The sequence below is a fragment of the Cololabis saira genome, chromosome 16 (genome assembly GCF_033807715.1).
Source record: "Cololabis saira isolate AMF1-May2022 chromosome 16, fColSai1.1, whole genome shotgun sequence".
NCBI lineage: Eukaryota > Metazoa > Chordata > Actinopteri > Beloniformes > Belonidae > Cololabis > Cololabis saira.
The window spans coordinates 13124498-13150929 of NC_084602.1; the positions used below are offsets into that span (position 1 = coordinate 13124498).

Sequence of the window (26432 nt, forward strand, 5' to 3'; positions counted from 1 at the left end):
GCCCAGCCCTACTAAAGACGGAGAAGCTGGATGACTCTGCTCTGATCTGTGATGTCACAAAACTATGCAAATCTTCACGGCTCACTGAATGACAGGTTTTTCAGATGGAGGTGGCTCCAAACAAATTGACAGGATTGATTATTTTGGAGTTTTTTGATTTGATACATAACATGAGACTGAAAGATACCCTTTCATTTATATACAATTATGTTGTCCCCTTTAAGCAAAAGCACCCTCACCAAACCTGAAATCTTTAGTGATGATTTGTGTGTGTTTTTCATTTTCCTACTATCAATGTTTCCACATCCCAACAGGATAATTTGGTCTTTTCAACGCATCATTTGATTTCTGAGGCAATGAAATAAATAGAAACCTTTTTAGTTTCCACTTGTCTTAACCATCAACAGCTTTGTAATAACTAACATTCATAAATGTTCTCCTCAGCTGCATCCAGTATCTAACTTTGCCGGTGCGCCTGTTGCTCACACTATATAGCAAGCGACACATCTGTTCACACTTTTTTTCCCCCCTCTGTGGACATTGGCACATAAATGAAAACAGGCCTGAGGGGCTTCAGTCGTACTCTGTAGCTTCGCTTGTAACCATTTAAGCTCCAGCCCTTCAAAGCGCGGCTCTGGTTCCAGCTCATCTTGGGGCACACAAATAGTTTCCTTTGATTTTTTTTTTTTTCTTTTAAAAAGACAAGATCTTTTTCAGATGTTTTCTTGGTTTGCTCACTGGTTTGTCTGTGTTATTATTATGAAATAAAACGTTCTGTTAAATGGCAGTCTGTTATTCAAATCCTAAGTAATAGTGGTATTTTCTCCTCTCTTTGTCTCATTGTGAAGAAAAATACTTCCTAATATAGAAGACATAACTTCTGGGTTGACAGTCTTTTGTTGTTATGTTGGTTAACATAGTTTTTAGTGGGGATAAAGAGGCATGCGATAGTTCCCCCGGTCCTCCTCCGTCTCCTTTCGCAGACACTGTAAACAAGAATGTTTCCAATTAGCTGCGTTTGGAGTCAGCTGGATGCTGATGTGGATGAAGGGCAGCGCCGCTGTGAGCCGCGTCCTTCCGGCCCGGTTTTACGGGCTTTACGTCCAGCTTTCAGGAGCTAAAAAGGGGGGACACCTTGAGCCTTGATGTAGATGATTTAAACTGGGGCTATAAAATTGTTCAGGCTATTTTGAATTGATGGAGCAGACTGCCGTGCTCATTATAGAAACTGGTTTAGCGTTTGCTTTGGTGAGGCCAATGGCAGCGTAGTGCCGGGGAGCCGTTTGCACAATTATACCAGGCGCTGTGAGTCAACACAAGTGTTTTTGTCTGGCTCCTTAGAAAGTAAACCAAAATAAAGCGCACACGCCGTCTTGTAAATGCAATAGATGGGTGTAAAATCTTTTCACAAGTGCGGTCATGGAATTCAGTGGAAAAGCAAACCATAATAAGTAGAGCTGTTAAATGCTTTCGTGCCAGGTTCAAGTGGATTCTTCTCAGCTTGGATGTGCATGAGTGTTAGTTTTCATCTACATACAGGCCTGTCACATTATGGGCCTCCGTTTAATTAGTAATGGAGCTGAAAGTCTCGTGTTTAATTTCAGCCTAATTGAAAGATTTTTCAGAAGGCTCTCAGTAACTCTCGGAGGAAACTCAGAAATAATGGAGCATTGAATCATAATTTGCCCCAACGGAGATGGCTTTTGAGCTATTAATTCACCATAGATGCTAATTCCATCTCTTTCTCTCTCCGCTCTCAGACAGTAGAGAATGGGCTGTGTCCAATGTAAGGATAAAGAGGCAGCAAAACTCACTGATGACCGGGAGACCAGCCTTTCGCACAACTCGGGCTACCGCTATCGGTCGGACCCCACGCCGCAGGACTGCCGCTTCGGGGTCACCACCATTCCCAACTACAACAACTTCCCTGCTGCGCCCACGCAGGGAGTGACGGTGTTCGGAGGGGTGCACACGTCCTCGCAGTCCGGGACGCTTCGCTCTCGGGGAGGAACAGGTGAGCTCTCTGCACCGCACGTGTGCCTGTCTTTGGAAAAAAAAAAAAAAAAGGGGTTTTCAGCTTAACCTGATTTTTGTTAGCTGCAGCTGTTTTTGGCAAATACTTTTTTGTGCAGCTGTTGCACATCTTTAAAGAGATTCTTGGAAAGCTTTGCCCTTAAAGGTTCCTTAGATTCATTTGAAAGGACCTGGAAACCTCTGCTAGGTTATATTGAGTCTTTGACATCTCTAGGTTGATGTGCTGACTGAGCCCCCCTTCCCCTCATTATTATTATTATTATTTTATTTATTCATTTATTTATTATTATTATTATTATTATTATTATTATTATTATTATTATTATTATTATTATTATTATTATTTTTTATTTATTTATTTATTTTTTTATTTGTTGTTTGTTTTGTTTTCCTATTTATACTTGGTTGTTTTTCTTGTCTATGGGTTTGTTGTGAGTGCGGTTTTTTGGGATGGGAATGTGGGAGGGATAAAGAAAAGTGGGGAAAAAAGGAAGAAGGGAAGTATTTCCTGTTATATTGCTGTACTACTGTTCTATGTTGTGAAACTACTTCCAATAAAAAAAATCTTAAGATTCTTGGAAAAACTTATATTACAACAAACAATAAGTAAAGTTACCTAATAGATTTAACAATATAGCAACGGTTTTGAGAGTTTGCTACCATTCTCATACTTGTGCGGTAAATTAAAAAAAAAAGCCTACATAGCAGGCATTTTGCTTAGAGGCAACAATCAGTGGAAACTTGAAAGCGTTAGGGCTCCTGCCAAAGGGGGAAAAAAAAACCTTTGGACAGAGAGAGAACAGCTATTTCCACTGTTGATGCTGAGCAGAGTGGCTGTCGAATGAAGCTTCGCACTCATTTTTATCATAAAGGTATAAAAAAAAAAAGGCTTTATTCACAAGAAATGACTAACATGTCATGTAAGACAATATGATGTTGCAAGGGGGAAATCCAGAAGTGTATCGTTATAATAAAATGGGTCAAACTACTAATTAAATATTTAAAAGAGAAATAAAATGTCAGCTTGATAATGAGAAGGATCTACAACATCTCTGAAAGCTATCGAGTGTTTTTACCGTATATATATTTCAATAAAAAGTCTTTAAAGGTTTAGATTGTAGTTTTTATTGCTTTTGTTTACTATACACATTTCCCAAAACGTGTGTTCAAAAGATTTATGTCCATTCCCTGCAAGTTCATAGAAAAATAAATTACCTAAATGATCATTCAGGAATCTATGAGGCACATCTGACGTGCAGAAAGAGAAAACGTTGTGCTGAACTGTACAAAAAAAGCCTCCAGTGTGAAGACTCTAGCGCTACATTTAAAAGATGCATATGATGTGTGATGCATACACGAACAGCAGCTCCCGCTTTGATGGTAACTACGTTGGACTGAAGGTACATCCCAGTGATGTTAAATGTGTGGAGTCAGCACTAAGTACTGGTGTGAACAGGAAATGACTCCAAGAGGGCAGCGTGACGCTATAATACGTCCAAGGTTGTATAGATCGTAGGGGTGGGCGATATGACCTAAAATTAATATCACGGTATTTTTCATCTTTTGAACGGTGACGGTATAATATCACGGTATTTTTTGGTACGTTTTGGGAGGAGTAGCCTGTCCTGTCCCTTTATGTGAATAAGGTTAATATTTTTATAATATAATAAGTAAATGGTAGTATCCTTTATATTATATTTATTTTTATTATATTATATTTTAAATATTTAGTAAACTTGTCTTAAAATCTAATACTGAACCTCGGTTGGGCTGGTTGGACAGCGGGTGGTGGAAAATTTCCCTTCATTTTAAATCCAAAACTTGACAGGTTTATGCCATGAGTATTCATATACAGTAATCCCTTGTTTTTCGAGAGGGTTACGTTCCAAAAAGAACCCGTGATAAGTGATATTCACATAGTAGCAACCCTTTTTTTTACAATTATTATACAAAGCTTCAAATTGCGGAGATCAGCACCGCCTTGCACGTATTTCATGCTCTTCTGAGCCGCTTCATCCCGACTCGCGCTGCAGCGCCTTTTTCTTCTAAAGCCCGCGGTACAGGTGTGTTTTTTCGAGAGAAGAACATGGTTATGGGTATTTTTTGTCACTCTTTTTTTCTTCTGGGCAAAAAGATTCTTTTAAACCGACATTCATTAATTTTTTCTCCATCTTGAAGTCGGTGATTCTGGTTGAAACAGCACTCTGCGCTCCGCTGCCGTCAAAGACCCGCCCAGCTCCACTTCTGATTGGCTAGTGTTAGTTTGGTTGAGCCAGAGCTGCTTTCCTCTCATTCCATTGGTAGACGAACTCGGTTGACTCAGACTTTTTTTTCTCTCAAACCTTTTTTTTTTTTAAAAAAGCAGTCAAACTCGCATGCCGAGAAAAAAAACTCCGTACGCCGGAGATCCGGCACGGTGCCGGAATACTTTAAGCCCTGCATTTCTTACTACTCTTGTCGTAAGGTGTAGCAGCATAAACGATGCCTGCAGTGAAAGCCGTGTAGTCTTGGGACGTGCTCCGCTGGTGCTGCTCAGCAGCACCAGCGGAGCAGCGGTCCCAGCAGCAGCTGCTGGTCCCACTTGCGCTCGTTTTGGCCCGGGTTGCCTCTTCATATTCACGGGCGTGCGTGTTTTTTAAGTGATGAAACAGGTTGCTTGTGTTTCCACCTCTTGCTGTCACAACACGGCAGCAAACCTTTCATATCACCGACGTTTTTAATGCCTTATTTAGGCTTATTATTTTATAATTGATTTATTACGGTATTGACGGTATTGCAAAATCCATGTCGTGGCGCAGTTTCACACCGGTGATGACTATGACACCGGTGTACCGCCCACCCCTAATAGATCGTTTACCAAAAAGCCCACAAATAAAAGTCAAAATGGTCAGAAGTTCATCAGAGGTGCATTACTGGCTGATAAAAGGCTCAGGCCCTTCAGCAGCACTGTCGTCTCTGGAGAAAGAGGAAGATAAAATCAGAAAAATGACATTGTTTTAGTTTCAGGTTTACTAGAATATACGATGATTCAGGAGAAATGTTTATGTTGTCAAAGGATTGTGACACAGTTCACTAAGCCTTTCTGAGAGGATGCAGAACAAGGAGTTTTGTTGATTTGCATGTTAAACCTCCACGCACATAGTTTCTTTTGAATTGTAAAGTTATTACTACTAACAAATATCCAGCCCAGCACATTTAAGCCACATATTGTGTCTCGTTTTGCCTTTGTCTCCATCGACTCCTGTGGGAGATGTTTTGTCTGTTTAGCGGCTCAAAAACTCTGTGGTTTCATATGTATCCACAAAGGCAGGAATGTGCATAAACATACTTTAAACCGTATTTATAGAGCTACGTGTGAATATGGCTGAAAAGCTCAGTTCACGAGCCTGACGTCCACTCCCATCTTCCACCATGAATGGATCCTGACACTCGGCTGTTTAATCATTTGCATATATGAAAATCTTGTTCAGTGCACAACTAAATAAAACATGACAGTTAAAGAAACAGCAAAGAGTAGCAGATTTATCAAATGTGACACTGAAACCCTCATTATTGAAGTGGGGAATATAAAAAAAGTCTGTTTTATTTGACGTTTCAGTTCTGAAATCACAAACAGACCCAAGTGGTTTATAAGCCAACTATCTTCTGGTGCTGGAAAAATCAGAATGATGCCCAAACCCGTCTGCTTCTTTCAAGACTGCCACCAGGCAGCCTGTCACGGTTGGTTTTTGATTGTTGTTGGAGTCCGGAGAACCTGGACAACCGTTAGCCGACATAAGGCCATGTTAGAAAACTAAAGAAAAGGCACTAAATCCTAGAAAAATCCTCTTTCTTTTGAACCTGTTTGTGTGATGTAAAAATGGCACATGCATGGATTTGTTGTGTACACATTGTTTATGCAAAGTGTTTTTTTTATGGATGTGAACAAATTGTGTTGACTGGAAATGCTATGTAATAAAACAATGTGGGTAAAACAATGTGCTGAAAAAAGCTAAACTAGTTTGATGCATTAAGTTTTCTTCTAAAGGCAACTTTTGTTGCTCTTTATTCGTGTTAATCTCGTTCATCCTTGACATGAATGCTTTATTAAAGCCATTTTGTGTAGCAATGCCACTTCTGACCAAATGGTTGCAGCATGCCCCCCATGTGGTCAGTAGTGGTATTGCTACTTTAAGTGGTTTTAAGTGGAGAAAAAATGAAACTAATGTCAATTTATCTAAGTCTAAATTGCATACAGCTACTAGAATATACTCAAATTAGTAAAAGCTGAAGGAAAACAGTGTAGTGTATTCTTGCAGAACTTTAATCTATGCCTGAGAGAATTTATTTGGTGGGGTTGAAGTCACAGCTGATTCAAAAACTTTGGCACGCCGCAACACTGAGACTTGGTTTTGCGTGACTTCGGCCCTCAAGTCGGTGAGTCATTCATATTTGCAGAAATAGATCACAGCACAATTATCTACACTCTCCACTTTTTCGTTCAACCCAACTTTACATCATTTTACATTTCATAGGAGTGGGTCACGCAAAGCCCTAATGCTGATTTCCAAACAGGCACAGAGGGAACTGAGTGGAGAGATAAACTCTACCCCCTAAAACTCCCAGCAGTTACTCAGCTGTTACCTGTGTTTATCTTTTATCTATATTTCCCTGTTAAGACACACATTTCTAAACTAAAGTAGCAATGGGGTGGAAGATGGCAATGGTTTTTATTACAGTTACATAAGCAGCCGCCCGTGTGTTTACCAGACGAATAAACCAAACGGTAAACACAGCGAAACAGCCAGCAAAGACTTCATTCTTTTATTCTTCCCATACTAACTCCGACCCACACGTGATGTGTTGCTTTTCCCACAGGGGTGACTCTGTTTGTGGCTCTGTATGACTATGAAGCCAGGACCGAGGATGACCTCAGCTTTAGGAAGGGGGAGAGGTTCCAGATCCTCAACAGCACGTAAGTGTGAAAACATCTGCATGACAACATCCAAGAGGGTGGTGGTCGCGTTGCAGCCGCTGCTTCTCGTCTCGCTCATGGACGGGATGAAATGTTGTCACACAAGCTTAAAGAGAGTCATCTGCTCTGTGTTTTAAAGGCTTGTTTTGTCTGAATAAAGTTGCATGTTGTTGTTAATGAGCTCTTTTTTAGATGCCATTTAAAAAAAAAAAGAAATTTAGCCCAAACACTTTGCTGGTCCAATATGATCATTTTTGATTTTCAAATAGAAACAGGATAGTTTAACTAGAAGTGGAACTGAAATTTGAACTGTTACTTTCCCTCTTGGAAAGAACACACCACACTGAGTATTTTACTATTGTTTATAAGGCGTTTTTAAACATAGCTGGGAACACAGAACTCAGTGTAGGTGTTTAGTTACCATGGTAACGGGTGACTGACATCTGAGTTGATGTTCTGCTAAACACTGCATTGAACTAAATCTGTACCACATCTAAGCAGGTCCAAACCTAAGCCTTAATCTACAATAGGAGAGGGGCTCAATTCAGAAAACATAATTTTCGCTATATAAAATAAATAATATAAAAGGTGGAGAGGCTTCATCGTCATCTGTCGTGGTTCAGATGTGGCGAGGAAGGACCAGATTGGTTCTCTGTCTCTGTGGATGTTTTAATTGAAGTGAAGTATTGTCTCGGTAAACAAACATGCATGGCGTCCCAGTGAAAGGAGGGGATCAGATTCCCAAATGAATCCATAAACTAACAAAAGTAGGTTTTATGATGTGGCGTTCAGCTCGGCATCTCCATTCACAGATGCAGCAGGCTATTAATTAACAGGAAAACAACTGCATCAGTTGTTGTTTAAACATCTGCCCTTCTTAGATATGAGGCCTTTTTTTTAAAACCTGCAAATGTACAAGATCTTAATGATGAAAGTGTTTGTTCCTGAGTGATGAAAGTGTTCATCTGTCTCTGTGTTTATGCCGCCGTGCGTCCTCCATCCACCCACTGCCACCTTCCTTTCAGCGAGGGAGACTGGTGGGAGGCGCGTTCCCTTACTACAGGTGGAACTGGATACATTCCCAGTAATTACGTCGCCCCCGTGGACTCCATCCAAGCCGAAGAGTGAGTGAAGTTTTTTTTTTTTTTCTTCTTTTTTTTCCTAAGCGTATGCCCCATCACACTCGCTCTGGGAGGCTCGGCAACTTCACCATGCCTCAAAGAGCATGGCATAAATATTTGAGAACTCATCCCAAGGCTTTTTTGTCAACTGTGACGTACTGGCACGCCTACTACAAACAGAAAATGTGAACTACATTTAAAATAAATACTAAACCTCATATTTTGATTCTTTTTTTTAATTTTTTTTTTATTTTCCTACAGTTGGTATTTTGGTAAATTAGGAAGAAAGGACGCAGAAAGGCAGCTGCTTTCCAACGGCAACGCCAGGGGCACTTTCCTTATCCGTGAGAGTGAAACAACCAAAGGTACTCAGACTAAACATCACTAACATGTTGAATGCTTTTAAACTTTAGACAAGCAGACAGATGCGTTTAGAGATCTAAAAGGAACACATAAATGTATAAATAACTTATCAGTTAAACCTAAAGAAATGGCCTGGCCCCATATTCCAGTCATCTGGTCCTGCATTGTATGAACAAAGCACAATATGCTCATTAAAAATGTTCCATCTTACTCACACGTGTGCCATAATCTCTCAGTAATAACTACTCGTTGACAGTATGTGCTGTTTGGGTTCCAGGGGCGTACTCTCTCTCCATTCAGGACTGGGATGACATCAAGGGAGACCATGTCAAACACTATAAGATACGCAAACTGGACAGCGGAGGCTACTACATCACCACCAGGGCCCAGTTTGAGACCCTGCAGCAGCTCGTTCACCACTACTCTGGTGAGAGAGCCACACAATAACATCTTGGTTCACTTTGATTCATTTGTGTCAAATCTCTTATGCTTACAAGGAGTGTTTCCATACGTTTCTGCAGCCAGAGCAGCTGGGCTGTGCTGCCGACTGGTGGCGCCGTGCCACAAAGGCATGCCCCGTCTGACTGACCTGTCGGTCAAAACCAAAGACGTGTGGGAGATCCCCAGGGAGTCGCTGCAGCTCATTAAACGCCTCGGCAACGGCCAGTTCGGAGAGGTCTGGATGGGTGTGTATCTCCTGAGAGACTTGGACAGCTGTGGTGTGATGTTGCTCAACAGCTGTGTGAGAGATCCTGCAGGGACAAAAGTTCCACCTTTTTTTTACTGGACCAAGATTTTTGAGGCCTTTTAATTTCATGAAAAGATACCATGAAACGTTTTTGTGAGACAGCTTGTAATATTCCAGATCGTCCTGATCTGAAGAAAGGTTTTAATATCGATTAAATAGTAATACGCAATAATGTCGTCCTATATCTAATTTCATTTGGTAATTAAATTGAACAGATTTGATGAAATCCTATAGTAAGGGCCAATCCCAATGTTCACCCTACTTTCTACCACTAGCCCTCACTCACTACCACTTCACCCTCAAAATGAAGCCACTTGGGTAGGGCCCTTGTAATCTTCCCTAGCGATTGGGACACCACTTGCTACTTCACTGCGTGGTTTACGTTCGGGTACATAAGCGACTGCATAGTTACGTTTGCACATACGTCACACCATATCAGGAAGCCCAGAGCTAAAAGCTGTTTTAATTTCCGCTGTAGCGCTGTTAATATGCCACTTTATTAAGTTTTAATATTTTTTCAGACGTAAAAGTAACCGTTAAGATCTCCAACCTGGGCTCAGTTTATCCAAATAACGCCTGTTAAGAAATTTGCTCCGATGTGCGGCGACGCGGACAGTACGGCGCGTGTCGCCGTGTAACCTACACCGTAGGCTCTGCGTTGGTGTAACGCGGAACCATAAATCAGCCTTTATTCTGGCGAGATCTGAAGATACAACGCAACAACGACCAAGCGAGTGATTATGTACATTCACTGAGTGAATATTATGAAGTAAAATATATATTTCTCGCTAGAAATGTAATCAAAACGCATTTTTATGCAGAAACTAACTCAAAATATTGATTTTATTCACTAAAAATGACAAATGTCCGCCATGTTTTTTTTGTTTGATTCAGTCTGCAAATGATGACCTAAAGCATTCTGGGAGATTTTTCTGGCCCTCGGTCGCAAAGTCAGCATCTGAAATCCCGCGCTGTGAAGGGTTAGATTCATACACACTAGCCCTCGTTATGTCCACTACCCCTACATGCAAAGAGGAATTGGGACACCACTACCCTCACGGGAACGCGCAAAATTTAGGGGTAGGGCTGAAAACTAGGACTAGGGGGGGGATTGGGACTGACCCTAACATTAACCTGGCCAGACTGGTGAATTTGATTTTATTGATTTTGTCAGGAACGTGGAACGGCACCACCAAGGTGGCGGTGAAGACGCTGAAGCCCGGCACCATGTCCCCCGAGTCCTTCCTGGAGGAAGCCCAGATCATGAAGAAGCTCCGGCACGATAAGCTGGTGCAGCTCTACGCCGTGGTGTCTGAAGAACCCATCTACATCGTCACGGAGTACATGAGCAAAGGTGGAGCGTGATACATAACACGATTCCCCCGGCAGCTGCAGACGATGCTTGACAGTAGATCATAACAAATCTTTCTGTTTGTTTTTGTTTTTCTCAGGAAGTCTACTCGATTTCCTTAAAGATGGAGAAGGGCGGAGCCTGAAACTGCCAAACCTAGTGGACATGGCGGCTCAGGTGGGTTGCTGATAATCTTTTTTCTAACCTTTTACAAGTTTATTCATTGAAGAGTTTTGCTCCCTTACAACCGTTTCCATCCTGCAGTTAAATCAGTGTAGCAGAAGATTAATTCCTACTTTTGCAGCTTAAAGTAGGTGTCTTAAAAGTTACGCATTAAGTTTACAAACTAAATGTGCACTTTTGTTCACATGGGTTAACCAGCCAGTTTGGGTTAAAGTCATCTAAAGTTAGTGATTTGACTTCACAGGTGTTTAAATGTTATTTTGAAGCTTCTAATAAGTTGACAAATTATTATACCTGGGACTGGAGTTTATTTTTTGCAAATTTGATAAATCTATGAGTTCTCACACGAGAGATTTGGCCATAACTTTGAATTTACAGGACTGTCTCAGAAAATTAGAATATTGTGATAAAGTTCTTTATTTTCTGTAATGCAATTAAAAAAAAAAAACAAAAAAAATGTCATACATTCTGGATTCATTACAAATCCACTGAAATATTGCAAGCCTTTTATTATTTTAATATTGCTGATTACGGTTTACAGTTTAAGATTAAGATTCCCAGAATATTCAAATTTTTTAAGATAGGATATTTGAGTTTTCTTAAGCTGTAAGCCATGATCAGCAATATTAAATAATAAAAGGCAATATTCCAGTTGATTTGTAATGAATCCTTGAATCCTTGAATGAATTTTTTGTAATTGCATTACAGAAAATCACAATATTCTAATTTTCTGAGACAGTCCTGTTTATACCTGATGATGATGCCAGGCCCCTTTGTGCTCCCGTATGAGCCCATCGGAGCACGGACGGGGGTCTCGCAGGCTTTACAGTACTGGTACATCTACAGGAATACCAGAACCAAACACCCTATTGAGTTGATGTTAATCTCATGCTTGACAGGGGCCCTTCACTGTCCCTGCTTTCCGTACAACTACAAAACATAATGCTCACTTCAGCGTTGACCTTGAAACTGTTCAGCGGTTTGATGTTTAATGGAGAAAATAAATCAATTTCCCAGGTGGCAGCAGGAATGGCGTACATCGAGAGGATGAACTACATCCACAGAGACCTGCGCTCTGCCAACATCCTGGTTGGAGATGGCCTTGTGTGCAAGATTGCTGACTTCGGTCTGGCCAGGCTTATTGAGGACAATGAATACACAGCAAGACAAGGTAGGCCTGGACCGGGCTGTGACAGCTCCTCATTTATTCATTAGCGTGTTCTGGACTGCCAGTTTAAAGATAAGGTGGTGGTGGGGTTTTTTTGTTTTTTTTTTTGTCTTTTTTTAGAGTGCAAAAGTAATGCAAATGTCTTGGAAACATTGGCAGTGTGCTCCAAGTATAGTACACGGGAAGTCATTGCAGTATCAGAAGATGCATCATAACTTCCTGGAAAAACATTAGCAGAAGGTTAATTTTATATTAAAATGTCAGCCCTTGTTGAAATCATTCTCAATGCAACAATACAACCATCTCCGAACATGATTAAATTATAATAGGGATTAAATGCTTCAATTGTACCTTGAATTCATTAAAAAAAACACAGAAACACATACTGTTTTATGCTTCAGAACTCATTCTGAGGTCGATCACAGGATCAAATTAATGCACTCTTAGTTATCTGTGCATCAACTGTCTGCAGTAAATAGCTGCATATGCTTCTGGGACACGAGGGGATACTAGTTTACAAAATGTTAACAGCTTTTGGGTTGTTTTTTTTAAACTGTTTTAATCAGGAGCCAGCTGTTGGTCTGAGAACAGAAAATAAGTAGTAAACGAGCGTGAATTTCTTTTAATTAAACCACTGGAGGGGGTCTACGCACAAAGCCGTGATGCAATGTTCAAGAGAGAAAATCTCCTCATCAGCACTTTTTAGACACAAAAATGTGTGTGTGAAGGTTGAGGAATGCGGTCAAACCCTTAATCACATTGAGGAGTTGTCCTCCCCCGAGTCAGACATGAGCTAAACCGGCTTGACTTCCAGCTTAGTCACTGTGTCAACATGTTCAATTAGTCATTTGGCAGGAGTTTAAATGTTTACTTGTTTAACCCGGCTCAAGTGCAAAATGAGACGGAGCTGGAAAATGGAATAGTTCCTTTTATTTCCCCAGTGGGATGTTACGATGTCCGTATCTGTCTGTGCTAATGAAACCACAGATGAAGGGAAACGTCATTACACTGAAGGCTGACCTACTTATGAAACATTTCTGCAGAAATTGCGCACTTCAGTTTCACAAGAAAATGTGTTATACATTTTTTTTTTTCCCTCTCCACATGTTGAGAATGTGGAAGTTTCAAAGCAAAAGCGCACAAAGGGGAAGAAAATAAATATTAGTAAAGTCCATGTAGTGTTCACAGCGGAATATTAAAAAGTTAAACATTTTCTTGAGAAATATGAGCTTGCTTTGAATTCCATGGCAGCAGTATGTCTCAAAAAACTGGGACATGTGAAAGAAGGATTTTTGTAAACCATGGATGCTGTATCCTCTGGATTAAAGAGGAGAAGGACCATCCAGCTTGATAACAGCACTCAAATTCATCCGTCTCTGTACAGGGGAACATTAGTGCCAATGGAACTGGTAAGATGTAAATGTTCATGTGTTAGAGCAGTGTCTCCCAACCTGGGGTCCGGGCCCCCCCTGGGGGGGCGCCAGAGATCTCTGGTGGGGCGCAAAACTTTATCTGCTTTGAGGATATGCAGTAAAAATTATATTACACATGTTAAATAAATAAAAAATCATAATAAAACACCTAATGGAATACAGTAATCCAAGTCTGTATAAACCCACTTAGAAATATATTTTGGTCATTTTAAAATACGTAAGTTATTTATCAGGATAAAAACTTAAAAATATATTATTATACCATTATCAACATTTAATATACTACTACTCTGACAGGTTGTTAAAGAAAAAATGTTCAAAAATGTTGCTCTCATATTAAGAGACATTTTTCAGAAATATTTTGATGTCCTTGCAATTATTTTTTGTGCGTATTTTATACATTGGTGACACAAAAGGAAGGCGAGAAAAACAAAGTACAGGGTAAACCAAAGAGAAATGTATCAAAAAAACATAATTAATGTTCATTTTTTCAATTAAAGGTTTGTAACGAATCACTTTACTCTTTTGCTGCTAGTACGTACGGGTCGGGGGGCCCGGCTGGTCTTAGACACAAGTAGGGGGGGCTCCATGGAAAAAAGGTTGGGAACCACTGTGTTAGAGCAACATGCTCCTGTCCTGACCGTGTCTTTTTCAGGAAAGGCCTCGCGTCTTTCAGCAAGACGATGCTAAACTGGACACTGCATCCATTACAAAAGCATGGCTCCGTAGTAGAAGAATCTGGTTACTGAAGCTGCAGTTCAGAGCGAAAAATACAACAAAGAAGACCCAGGACTGTCGAGCATTTTGTCTCCTCTATCAGTCAAGAATGAAACAATATTCGTGTCCCAAAACTCCAACAACTGGTCTCTTCAACTCCCAGATACTGTATACAAGTTGTTGTTAAAAGAAGACAGAATGATACACAAGACTAAAAATCACTCTGCCCCAACTTTTTTTAAATGCCTATCTTTTTTTTAACAGTGGTACATTTCATCTGTGTAAGCATTAGCTATGTTTTCTATGTTGTGCAAACAATTGCATTTTGTTTTGCTTACAATTTTCACAGCATCCCATATTCTTTTGGGAATTGAGGGCATTGAATGGTGAAAATCTCTCAAACAATATTGAATCAGGTGATGAAACTTGGTTGTGTCATGTGGTGTGAAGTCTGCGTCACATGTGGAAGTCTGTTTGTTGAGATTTTTAGGAGACAATCCAAAGTGAAAAGCATGAATTCAAACACACGGAGGGACCCTGGACTGGACAAGGACTGTCTGCAACAATGAATCTGAGACAGTTTTGAAGTAGTTTTGTCTGCAAGCAGGGACTTTTGAATGCGTGGGTTGCGATTTGGAAGAAGAGCAGAAAAATATTCAAATGTGAAAACAAGATGGTTTCAATAAAAATAATGTATTTTTGAGGGAAGTTCTCAATGTAACGCAAAACAGTATCACTTTTTTATGACAGTGTCACATAGACGCTTTTCAGCTATAAAAGGGAAAGTTTCATGCAACATTCTTTTGATCCTTGTGAGTGTATTAATATAATAACTATTTGGTCATGCAAGAGGATTGTGATTTTTAAAGGAGAAATAAATGTTCCTCAATCTCCTGAGGTATTAATGAGAAGCTCGCTTCATAGCAATCAGTGACGGGAGTTATTTTGCGGTGTGGACTAACTTATAATTAATATAATCCAAAGTCAGACCGGCCGACTGACGCATTAAGTCGCCTATCTTATTTGTTTCAGGTGCAAAGTTTCCCATAAAGTGGACGGCTCCTGAAGCTGCGCTCTACGGCAAATTCACCATCAAGTCAGACGTGTGGTCATTTGGCATCCTGCTCACAGAGCTGGTGACCAAGGGCAGAGTGCCCTATCCAGGTGAGACCACTCCGCTGTGTGGGCTGTGCAATCACTGAAACATCATGCTTGTCTTTGATTAATGCTGCCGGGGGGAGCTTTAATCTCTGATGAGACACTGGACTCTGATTAGCAGCATTTTGCATAATTTACATTAAACAGCGCATCATGCAGATGAAAGTTCCCACCTGGCTGTGCATACTTTTAAAATGTTCCATTTATCTGCTATACGATATGATGTATGAAGGACTGGGCTATGCAGTCTCCAGTGTTTTTACACAGATAAAATGTTTAGTTTATAATGATTTTCTTTAGTTTTTTTGAATTTTGTGTGAAATGAAATCTGATAGCTGTAAGAAAATATGCTCTGCTAGCATAACAATAATACAATAAACATTGTGTTTAGGCCTATGTTGAAAAAAATCGATTTTCTGATTCTAAATCGATTCTCATATTAATTCCTAAAAATCGATTTGTATGTCTAAAGATCGATTTATTTTTTTTATTTTTTTTTTAATTATTTTTTTTTCCCATCATTACATTTTTGCCTGGTGAACTTTAATCCCAGTAGTCCCAGTAGTTTTGAAAACTCCTCAACTAAATTAACTTTTCTTTAGAGAAAATGCTGGACATTTCAGCTTAAATTTCTAAATGTTATATTAGTTCAATGAAGTTCATATTATCTATATTTACTATAGCTTGTTTGGTTTCTCTGTTATCGGACACGGTTTGTCATGAAATACCTGAAAAATGCTGGGTGCTTAATGGCAAGCTGTGTGTCTGGTGACAATAAATCAGACAAGCTAAAATAACTTGTTTACTGCTTGAGCTGTTGCAATTTCTTTTTTTGCACTTTAAATGGATATTGAAATGCCTATTTGAGTTAATATTTCTTAGTTTTTTCACAATAATTATTGTGAAATTATTATTTCACTAGTTATTTTATAGTCATATAATCCAGGCAACACTAACCCAAATCAATATCGAATCGGATCGAATCAAATGGTGATAATCGATTCTGAATCTTAAGAATCTGAATCGAATCGATTCTTGACATTTGAATCGATACCCAGCTTTAATTGTGTTAGAAGGGAGAAAAACGATGTAGTAGAGCAGGCGACATACTGTGAGCTCATAAATCTAATGAGCGGCTGATTCTTGGCAGCAGAGAATGAGGTCAGTGAGAGCGAGAATGAGAATTTGTCCGCTTTCCTCGTCCCCAGGCATGAACAACCGTGAGGTCCTGGAGCAGGTGGAGCGGGGCTACCGGATGCCGTGCCCACAGGACTGCCCCATATCCCTGCACGAGCTGATGGTGCAGTGCTGGAAGAAGGACCCCGAGGAGAGGCCCACTTTCGAGTACCTGCAAGCCTTTTTGGAGGACTACTTCACTGCCACTGAGCCTCAGTACCAGCCCGGAGATAATCTCTGAGCGCAGCCGCTCTGCTCTCATGTTATCTCACAGGCTCTTCCACCAGAGGGAGACACACACCACTTCTTTTTTTTCTTTTTTTTTTTACCTCTCATGTTACAAAGGCTCATCAACTTCCTTCTTGACTTCCAAACTTCATGCAAACAAGGACATAAGGCGGACAGCAGCAAACCGACGATCAAATCAAAAGGATGTTTTGGAAGTAGCTCAGAATTAAAAGGGACTGCCGTGAATGAACAACATACGTTTTGTTGTGTAATATGTACGTATTGTAAATATAAATTGCTTGTTTACTTTTTCTTTGACTTTATTCACTTTATATTACTTTTGATAGTTTGGGGACGTGGATTTTTCTTTTCTTTTTTTTTTTTTCTTTTTTTTTTTAATCCAGGGTCAAAGGCGTTTCCGAAACATGGCTCATAGATGTGTGACACTTGCAGCTGGTCACCAATCTTCACATATAATAACCATTACTGGTATAGTTTAAGTTACATAGTATCTCTTGAGATTTAGTTTTTGGGACGTTCACTGACCTTTTTTTACGGGAGGGTGAGGGTACCGTACTTTCTCTTTTTCTCAAGGACTTTAGATGTACTATAACACCTGTTCTTGCCTTCTCATATTTAGTAATATTCTTATAATGCAAGGGAATGCCTTCATGCGTTATGCACACTAACGTATTGCGTCATCCGTCAAACCCCGAACCGTGTGGCATACATGCACTCGTGAGTGCATTCATTGCATTTCGGCTTCAGCCAGCGACTAATAGATCGGCTTAAAAAGTTACTTTTAGTTGAGCTTTACGTAGTTGACAAGGGGCTGATTTTCCTCTGCAGCTGCAACCATTGTTTAGCTGACGGCTTAGTATGCTGATGATATTTTTAAAGTGTATGTTGCATTAATGTGTGGCAGCAGGCTGTGTAAAAACGTGTCCTTTTGCTTACAGAAGTGGCCAAATAACAAACTGCAGCTGACATGATGAGAATGAAGGATGTGTACTCGTATTTGTCTCTCCATTGTGTGTGTTTTTAAATAAGATGTTCTTTAAAGGACCTTTTTTTTAAAATATATTCTACCCGTGTTATATGTCACTCTTTTTATTATAATTATTACTATCATTGTTTTTATTTCCAGGGAAGTCTGAGGCTTTGGAAACACTTTTACCATCCTTTAAGTACCAAACTTGACCCTGAAGGATAACATTTATGTTGGTTTTCAAGTCCTTAAGTGAACAAGAACTTTTTTTTTATTTTTATTTTGTATCACTTCTTTTACCCTAATTTATTAGACATACAGAAGGTTTTTGGTCTCGTCATTATTTATTATCTGTCTATTCCTTGTACACAGCTGGTTTTGAAATAAACAATCTTGAAATGATTTTGTTGCAGTGTTTAATGCAGGTTTGAAGACTTGCAAGACCGTTCCGAACAAGACACGTATGTTTTGTTTAATTGTTTGTTGTACTTGACAGCAGAAATCCATCACAGTGGTGTGAAAGCAGCTGAAATGTGAGACTTTACCCTTGGGGTGAATTTAGCAGAAAAACACAGAGCTGAAAGTATGCAGGTCATTTTTTTTCTTCTTTTTGTTTGGGTATGTTTTGTCATAAAAGAAATTGAAAACTAAAGAGAAATTAACTAAATCAGTAAAAATAGCCCCTTGATTCAGAATACTGACCTTTTCAGAATTCAGAATAAAACTTTTTCTTAAAAATGTCTTAAAATGTCTCTGTATGAAACATAAATCTTACAATTTTACAAGTCAGTCCCCGTCCTTGGTTCCTATTGGATGCCACTAAAGCAAGGATTTGCATATAACAGGCAGCAACACACACAAGCCCCTGCAACCACAGGAGTGAAGAATCTGGAAGGTCATCATTTCATTGTCGACTTGCCTTGAGTCCTCGTCGCCTGTTCCTACCGTACAGCACTATTTTATAAGCGCTTATCTGGCTTGTATTGATACTTGTGTGTGAAAGAGTTTGTCAAGATCATTGCTACACTAACTACATGTATAACATCTGATTCTTCTCCGTGGTTTGCAGGGAAATGAAATGGAGAACCTGGAAGCGGATGAACCGGAAAGATTTCTTCAACTTAGAACACCAGAAGTTTCAGTACCACGTAACCACATAGTTTGTGCTCGTGCTAAACATCACGATAAAGTTGCACCAACCTGTTGCCTGGATGCAGAAATGTCCTTTCAGAGCCCGTGCAGACATGGAAAAGTGAACCAAGAGTGGAAGAGGGAGTCAACTCAGCGTCAAGAGATCACATGGACACCAGAGAGAAGAGGAGTCGGTTCTGCAGTGGCCCCGGCAGAAGTCCATGAGATGGGAGCAAGAGGAGAACACAGCTGGAGCTGGGGACCACATCAGTATGAAAGAGGTCCAAGCAGGTACGTGAGAAAACTGTTAGTGTGGGAGGAGGGGGAAACATCCCAATAACAGATTTCAAATTGAGCATTGTCATTTTGTGATAATCAGGGGTGAGGATGAATGCAGTTCTCGTGCTGAGAGCGACATAGAGGAGGAACTTGAACCTCCGTTACCGCTCAGAGATGACAATGACTGGTATCAGCACAGTCCTTTTCTGCCTCCTCTTCACTACATGCACAACTTCAGTGAGTCTTGTTTGTAATTCATTTTCCCAGTCGTATGGGACGATTTAAAAAGTTGACTGACTGCCTCCCAAAGCATAATGAACATTGAATTGAATCACCAACCAGGGTAAAGTGTAGGTCATGCTCATGCAAAGTGTTTGGTTGTGAAAAAGCACATTCATGATGAGGCATGTTTTCTTAGCGAGCTCATTGTGTTTTGCGGATGTTTCAAATATCAACTGAATAAAACATTACCCCAAAATAAGCCACTTACTCTGGCTTTTAAACAAGCAGAAGGCTCTGCGAACACCTTTGCAATGGGAAATGTTATGACTGTTTTTACTCTCCCACAGATTTAAACTGAAAGAAAATGCAGAAACGCAAAACATAGAGACGGGGCAACAAGCTGAGTGGACAACATTCATTAAATCCAAATTTATTCAAATTTTATTATATTTCTAATTTTATCTAAATACTTTTTTTAGTTACCCAGATCATAAAAAATATTAAAGAAACAGTGGCAAGAAAACCCCCTCTTCCCCCCATTCTTCCTACCCAAAGTTGAGCCACAAACCTTTCTTTTGGTCAGATCCTTGAGGAAAAAAAATACAACACATACCAAGACATGTACGGCTGATACTGAATTAAACTAAATAGGATACAAATATGACATCACTTTTTTTAAATGAAATACTCTGTAAATTGTTTTTATTTATCTATTTTGCAAATTACATTTTATGCAATATATGTCCTACTGTTTTGTACAAATTTCATTATATTGACTTTTTTCAACTGGACAGAAAAATATCCATATGGAGTTGTTTCTGTCTTCAAGCAAAGATGTGAAGACCCTTTTTAAAAAAAAATGATGAATACTTTAATAATCAGGCAAGAGCATTATTGATTGTAATTGATTGTAAATCAAAAAGGGACTGCACAAACAATATTAAATCAGATTCAAAAGTTGTTTCATGATTTGACTGGGTATCCTTATATGTGATGTTTACATACTGTAGGTAATTCAACAAAAGATTACAAGTATGGGCAGTGGGCCATTTCTTTTAAAGGTTCAGCTATTACAAAGACATTTCAACCTTATCAGTCCATCAGTTCTGCAGGTCTCCTGAACACATTTAAACGTTGAAACTACATCCACAGATCATCACCCGATGGACGTTAGGTTTGACTGCGCAGAGGGAGGATGCTACAACCTCCATCCAGCCGACAGATACCCTCCCCAGGCGCCTCACTTCTCACATTTCTCCCCTCCAAACTGGAATGACCCTGAAAACTGGTAATGACATGTCATGGTCACCCACTTTGAGCCACGTGCTGAGGAAGTTTAACATTTAATTTATCTTTCCAGCTGCATTAGGCCCCAGAACGACGGCAGCTGTTTCTGCGGCGGTGTGACCTGTGACAGTGTGACAGTTAACGTGCCTCAGGTCTCCGTCCCCCCCGTGGAATGCGTTTCACAGGTTAGCGTGATGAATCTGAGTTCACCGGCAGAGGAGTCTGTCCCAGAACTTCACCAGAAAAGAAGAACCATCAGTCTTCCCCAAGAGTGCCGTGAGTCATTTCAATACTTCCCATCAATTACTCGGGAGGAAAAGTTTTGACCTAAACATGTACTCTTAACTGATTTTCTCATTGTGTTGATATTGCGATTTCATTGTGTCTGTTTAAATTTGTGAAGCCCTTTTGAGATATGTCATCTTTGTATCCACAGTCTACAGATGAAACAAGATGTTAAATAGGGGATAAACATTGTAAAGCTACATAATTCTTTAATCTGAGTCTGTGATGTCACAGTACCATCTAAATCACATTTATTAAATCACATGTTTTAAGTTTTAGTTGGCCACAATTTAAATGATAGGGTAATTTGAGTGAGGCTCTTGAGTGCTTTTTGATTTGGGAGTCAGTTCCGGTGTCGTGCCAAAAAGTGATTGCCTGCCAGAATCTGATTTCTCCCCTGAAAATAGGTCTTTTTACCTGACAAAAATTGATTGAAGGCCAAATACAGTTAATGAAAGGTTGATTTCTGCCTAAATATGATTTGATCTCATTCTTGAGCTTCATAATATAAACACTAGAGCTCACGGGATTGCTTTTAACTCTTTTAAAGGACCATTACAACACAAAATAGGCATTTTCACGTGGCAAAAATTGATTGAAGGCCAAATACAGTTAATGAAAAGTTGTTTCTGCCTAAATCAGAAATCAGATTCTGGCAGGCAATCACTTTTTGGCACAACACCGGCACTCAAATATTCTTTCAAGCTCAAATTTAAATCACAAAGAGCACAGTTGAAATAGTATTGATCAGCATCATTTACCCTGGTGAAGTTCTTTAATTCAAACTATTTAGACTTGATCTCCTCTTTTCTCAGAAAATGTCTTCATAACTTACTCTTCAGACGTGTCCTCAGAGATGGTCACTTTCGTAGACTTTCTCACAAAGCAAGGCTTCCGACCAGCTGTAAGCAATTGTGTCCTAACCCAGATGTTTTTTCTGTTCCTCTCAAAAGAATGTAAACATTAATCATTCTCCTAACATGCCCAACTTTAATTTCACAGATCGACTTATTTGATAACCCCATTAGGCGACTGGACATCAGTAAATGGACGGACACTTATCTAAAAGATGTGAGTGAAAGCAATAGATACTTTTTATTTCCTGTTATCTCAAAGCTTTTTAAGTTCCATTATGATGCTACGTGAGATTTTACCCTAGTGGGCCTAGTGGGCTTTTCTCCTACTTGTGTTGTAATAGACGCTATATAAATAAAATTGAATTGAATACAGTACAATTAATTGTAAAGTTAAGCATCCCACATGCATGCAGGACCCTCTTTGCTAGCTGTGAAGGCAACCAGAAAACACCAGGTAGGACTTAAATAAATAAGATACTGTATATGCGGTGTGAGACCACTGACTAATGCATCTCATTACTATATAATCCAGGTTTTAGTGCAAACTCTGGGCAGTAAGACAAGTATTTATTTCTGCTTCACTGACACAAATGTAATGACTGCAACATATGATATCAGTAGAGGGCAGTTTGCCAGCAAACACAACTTTCATGACAGTGTAGAAGCATGATCACTCGGCTGCGTTGACATTGTTGGTTTTTGATTCATTTAACCTGTTAAGCTTCAGCCTATTTTTCAATGCCTATCTGCTTCTCTGCAGTGGGGGACCCTGGAGTGGAATAGGTTAATTTTTACAATGTGGCGTCACAGGGTTTTCCACTGTCAAAGCCTGTGACGTCCAAGAAGAATCCAGCCGTCGAAGCCTGTTCAGGCCGTAACTAACTTGTGAATTTCCACTTTGTTAGTAAAATCCTTGTTATATGTTTTTAACAGCTGTCAACCCCGATTATCATCGCCATCAGTCCCAAGTACAAGGCAGACACTGAAGGGTCTGCAGTGGACAGCCATGGCCTACAGACCAAATATATTAATTCAATGGTGAGAGAGTTTTTTTCTCATAATTCTCATATTCATTATTTACCAAAGTAGATGTATCAATACAGGGCCGCCGCAAGGGGTGCGCGTACCGTGCGACCACACGGGGCCTCGCGCCCCAAGGGTCCTCGCGCTATGGGCCATTTTTTTTTTTTTTTTTTTTTTTCCAATTTTTTTTTTTTTCCAATTTTTATCGTTTTTTCCCTTATAAATATCAACAGTCACGTTCCATTACAGACCTAAATGTGTACTAGTCTGTGCATATCAATAAATATATGTGCAATGATGCGCGTGTCTGTTGTTCAATACAACTGATCAGACCAAGCGCAGACACAAGCTGCTCTGATCCAGACGGTGGAGTTGGAACAAACTGTCACACAATGTCGAGAGAACGAGACAGGATCAGGAAATTTCCATCAGGGGATGAAAAAAGATAAAAAACTAAAGAAAATGGAAGAGTTTAATGCCTCTCGGAAAGGCTTGTTTGATAAATTTGTTACAAAAATCACCGATCCGACCGGGTCTCAAGCAGCCGTGGGGCCCCGCGTCGAGGTAAGCCAGATGATGATGAGGCAGGGGAAGGTATCCAGTATTTTGCTAATTGGAGAGTTAAAATTGTGCATATAGACACCCGATCCGACCCGAAAAACCCAAAAAATTTCGCCGTTTTCGACGTTTTTCTTAAGTGATGTCACAGATTGAACATATCCCATGATTTTCAAATCAAACACCAATCAAAAAAAAAAAAAAAAATCAAACACCAATCCTCGAACTTCATCATTAATTGCCGTTCCTGCTCCAAAAGTGAGTCAGACATGTTAAAGGGCCCTACTAGTGGAGAAATACGCATATTGATAGTCTGGTTCAAAAACCCTTTTTGGTTTCAATCATTCGATTTCACATCCATGACAACTTCTTCTTCTTCTCCTTTCGGCTTTTTTCCTTCAGGGGTCGCTACAGTGAATCCGTTTCTTCCATCTGAGCCTGTCTTCTGCATTCTCTTCTCTTACCCCAACTACCTTCATGTCCTCTTTCACTACATCTATAAACCTCCTCTTTGGTCTTCCTCTGGGCCTCCTGCCTGGCAGTTCATAACTCAGCATCCTTCTACCTAAATATTCACCATCTCTCCTCTGGACATGTCCCAACCATCTCAGTCTGGCCTCCCTGACTTTATCTCCAAACATGCAAATCAAATCTATGACATCCGTGACAACTATGCTAGAATAATGTATATAAAGCAATGAATGTGTTTCTAATAGGATTGACTGACAGTCGGCTCAACCAATGGCTAGCCATTATCACTTCCTCATCCGTAATCGTTTGATTTCACCGTGGAGAACATGTGAAACGGTATATTCTGCTGTAAACATTTGGCAGCAGCTCCGAAGATATTTTGATGGAGATCCGCTGAAAGAGCTGATAGCCAAAACTAACTTTGACTGACACATGGGAGGTGTGTTTGCGTTGGCTTGGCGAGCGACATGACTGCTCCCTGTACAAAGAAAAAGAGGCTGCCTGCACTTGAGCAGTTTCGTTTTGTGGTCAAACTAATGAGTCTTTTTCTTTCAAAAGCCTGCCTGTTATTTGTACTTGGGTTACTGGGTTGTTTTGTGCACGCCTCACTCTCATACACTATTACACACCGCACATTCACCAAGCTGCACTCATCACTGTCTCGTCTTCCCTTTCCTGCTCTTTCTTGTCCCACTGTTCATAATATCAGTCATCTTTGACAGAATCAGGTTGGTCTTCTTTCTTTTTTTCTTTTCTAGCGGTTGATAAAATATGGTAGACTATAGACTGGCAAGAGGGCTGTTGAGGGAAATACACACATACACACACACAAGAGCCCTCTGTTGCAAGATCAAAATGCATAGTGTCAGGGAATAAATGCTATCTTTGGTGAAACTGATCTACAACATATTTTTATAAATGGTCAGCGGTGTAATATTCAGTATGTTAAGCGTATGTTATTCTCTGAGTATAAAGAAAAATGGGCCAATGACATCTGGCATAAAACGAAACTTAGAACTTACCGGTTGATGAAGAGTATTTATTGTCCTGAACCTTATGTGACCTTACCCCTGGATAGATCAAAAAGATCATTATGTGCTCAATTGCGAACTGGGATTCTCCCTCTGGCCATAGAAACAGGTAGGTATAACTCTGTTCCTGAAGAGGAAAGATTATGTAGTGTTTGTGACCTAAATGTTGTTGAGGATGAACTTCATTTTTTGTTTTATTGTCCATTATATGATGAAGCCAGGAAGTTTTTATTTCAGAAAATGTAAACCTGAGTTGTTTTGGACTGAGGATGATCTTAAATTGGAATTGTTTTTTAAAGAGGAGGTTTTCTCTATAGCTACTTTTATAAAGAGAGCCTGGAAACAGAGAAAGGACAAATTATATGAAAATTAAGAAAGGATCTGATCTTTAATGTATAAGTGGATATTCTAATTTTGTGTTTGTGTTTTTGTTTGTACGCAGTTGATGTTTGTTTGCTGGCGTAGGGTATCTGTGTCTTGCAAGCCCTTATAGGCTGGGCACCTTAAAGGTGTATGACACATAAATAAATAAACAATTCATTCATTCATTCATTCATGCATACGTATGTGACTTTAACGTTTTGCCAAATTGGGTATTAAGTATTAATATATATGCAGACAACTGGGGATTTTTTTTTTTAATTGGGTTTTTTGCACATATGTTTGCAGATTGCTTTCTCAGTCCATGTATTGTTTGGTGTGTATGGCTTTCCCTCACTGGAACATACTGTAATTTTGGTGTTGCTTTTAAGAAAGATGACAAAAAAAAACAGCTGAAATGCAGCCCGTTTAAACTGTCGACCTGATTTTTTCAGATACAGAGTCAATTTATCCAGCAAGGCTGCCTGAATTTCAGATTCATACCAGTTCTCTTCTTCGGTGCATCCCAGGTCAGACACCGTGTTCAAAACCAAAGCATTTTAACCCAAAATGATGCTCCTTCATTCTGAAGCTATTTTTCATTTGAATCTACTTCATACAGAAGCACGTTCCAAGCTGGCTTCAGAACACACGTGTTTACCGCTGGCCGCAGGACACTGAGGATCTGGTGCTGCGGCTGCTCAGGGAGGAGAGGTACGTGCCTCCTCCCGTCCCCGTGGAGCTCTCTCTCATCATCCGGCCTGTGACCATGAGTGCTGCCACCACGCTGAGATGACACGTCAGCCATCAACTTTTTATAATACAATATTCCTTCCAGTCAACAGCTATTTTTCTAAATTGCATTTTATCTAATGTGATTTATTATAAGATATTACAATAATAATTCCCTTTTGTAGTGTCAGGTGCTCAATACTTGCTATATCACCGCTTTTATATTTATGATAACCTTTCAGTCACTATTATTGCCAACAGATGTAAATGAAAAAAAATATTAGCCTTTTATTTGTCCTGATCATCAGGAGTCTGTGATTGTTGCCATGGAAACATGAATTAACTCAGTTCAACCTTTTCAGGCTTACCCATGTTTGCCGCCTGGCATTGTCAGATTTGCATAATGTTCAATAAAACTGACAATGACCTGAAACCTGCCTTGTGTTGGTTGCTTATTTTCACATTTCAGTGGCCTTAACAAGCCTTTACGCATGTTGCCAACGTTTGAGCGGATGCACGTTGTGAAAGATTGCCACTAGATGGCGCTGTGCTCACCCACAAGATGGACCTCACT

At 39.8% G+C, this 26432-nt stretch overlaps 2 protein-coding genes across 3 annotated transcripts in view; both read left to right on the forward strand.

Moving 5' to 3' along the window:
• The window catches only part of fyna (FYN proto-oncogene, Src family tyrosine kinase a), a 28400-nt gene extending 10396 nt beyond the window's left edge, over window positions 1-18004 (forward strand). Inside the window, exons 2-12 of the mRNA XM_061742862.1 lie at window positions 1761-2014; window positions 6892-6988; window positions 8014-8112; window positions 8371-8474; window positions 8750-8899; window positions 8994-9158; window positions 10395-10574; window positions 10672-10748; window positions 11772-11925; window positions 15105-15236; window positions 16439-18004. Coding sequence (XP_061598846.1) covers window positions 1771-2014; window positions 6892-6988; window positions 8014-8112; window positions 8371-8474; window positions 8750-8899; window positions 8994-9158; window positions 10395-10574; window positions 10672-10748; window positions 11772-11925; window positions 15105-15236; window positions 16439-16647 — 1611 coding nt within the window. The 5' untranslated portion in view covers window positions 1761-1770 and the 3' untranslated portion in view covers window positions 16648-18004. The remainder of the gene's footprint in view (window positions 1-1760; window positions 2015-6891; window positions 6989-8013; window positions 8113-8370; window positions 8475-8749; window positions 8900-8993; window positions 9159-10394; window positions 10575-10671; window positions 10749-11771; window positions 11926-15104; window positions 15237-16438) is intronic.
• A 507-nt stretch (window positions 18005-18511) lies between these two features.
• LOC133462580 (E3 ubiquitin ligase TRAF3IP2-like) lies at window positions 18512-26223 on the forward strand. Of its 2 annotated transcripts, XM_061743887.1 has the most exons (10): window positions 18512-18568; window positions 18692-19044; window positions 19133-19269; window positions 20407-20542; window positions 20615-20817; window positions 21642-21730; window positions 21829-21897; window positions 22617-22721; window positions 25582-25656; window positions 25749-26223. In XM_061743887.1, the coding sequence occupies exons 2-10, from the start codon at window positions 18701-18703 to the stop codon at window positions 25920-25922; spliced, it is 1332 nt and encodes a 443-aa protein (XP_061599871.1). In that variant the 5' UTR covers window positions 18512-18568; window positions 18692-18700; the 3' UTR covers window positions 25923-26223. The 2 variants fall into 2 exon arrangements, with proteins under 2 accessions (XP_061599871.1, XP_061599872.1); XM_061743888.1 differs by lacking the exons at window positions 18512-18568; window positions 19133-19269 and having other exon boundaries at window positions 18854-19044.
• The last annotated feature ends 209 nt before the right edge of the window (window positions 26224-26432 follow it).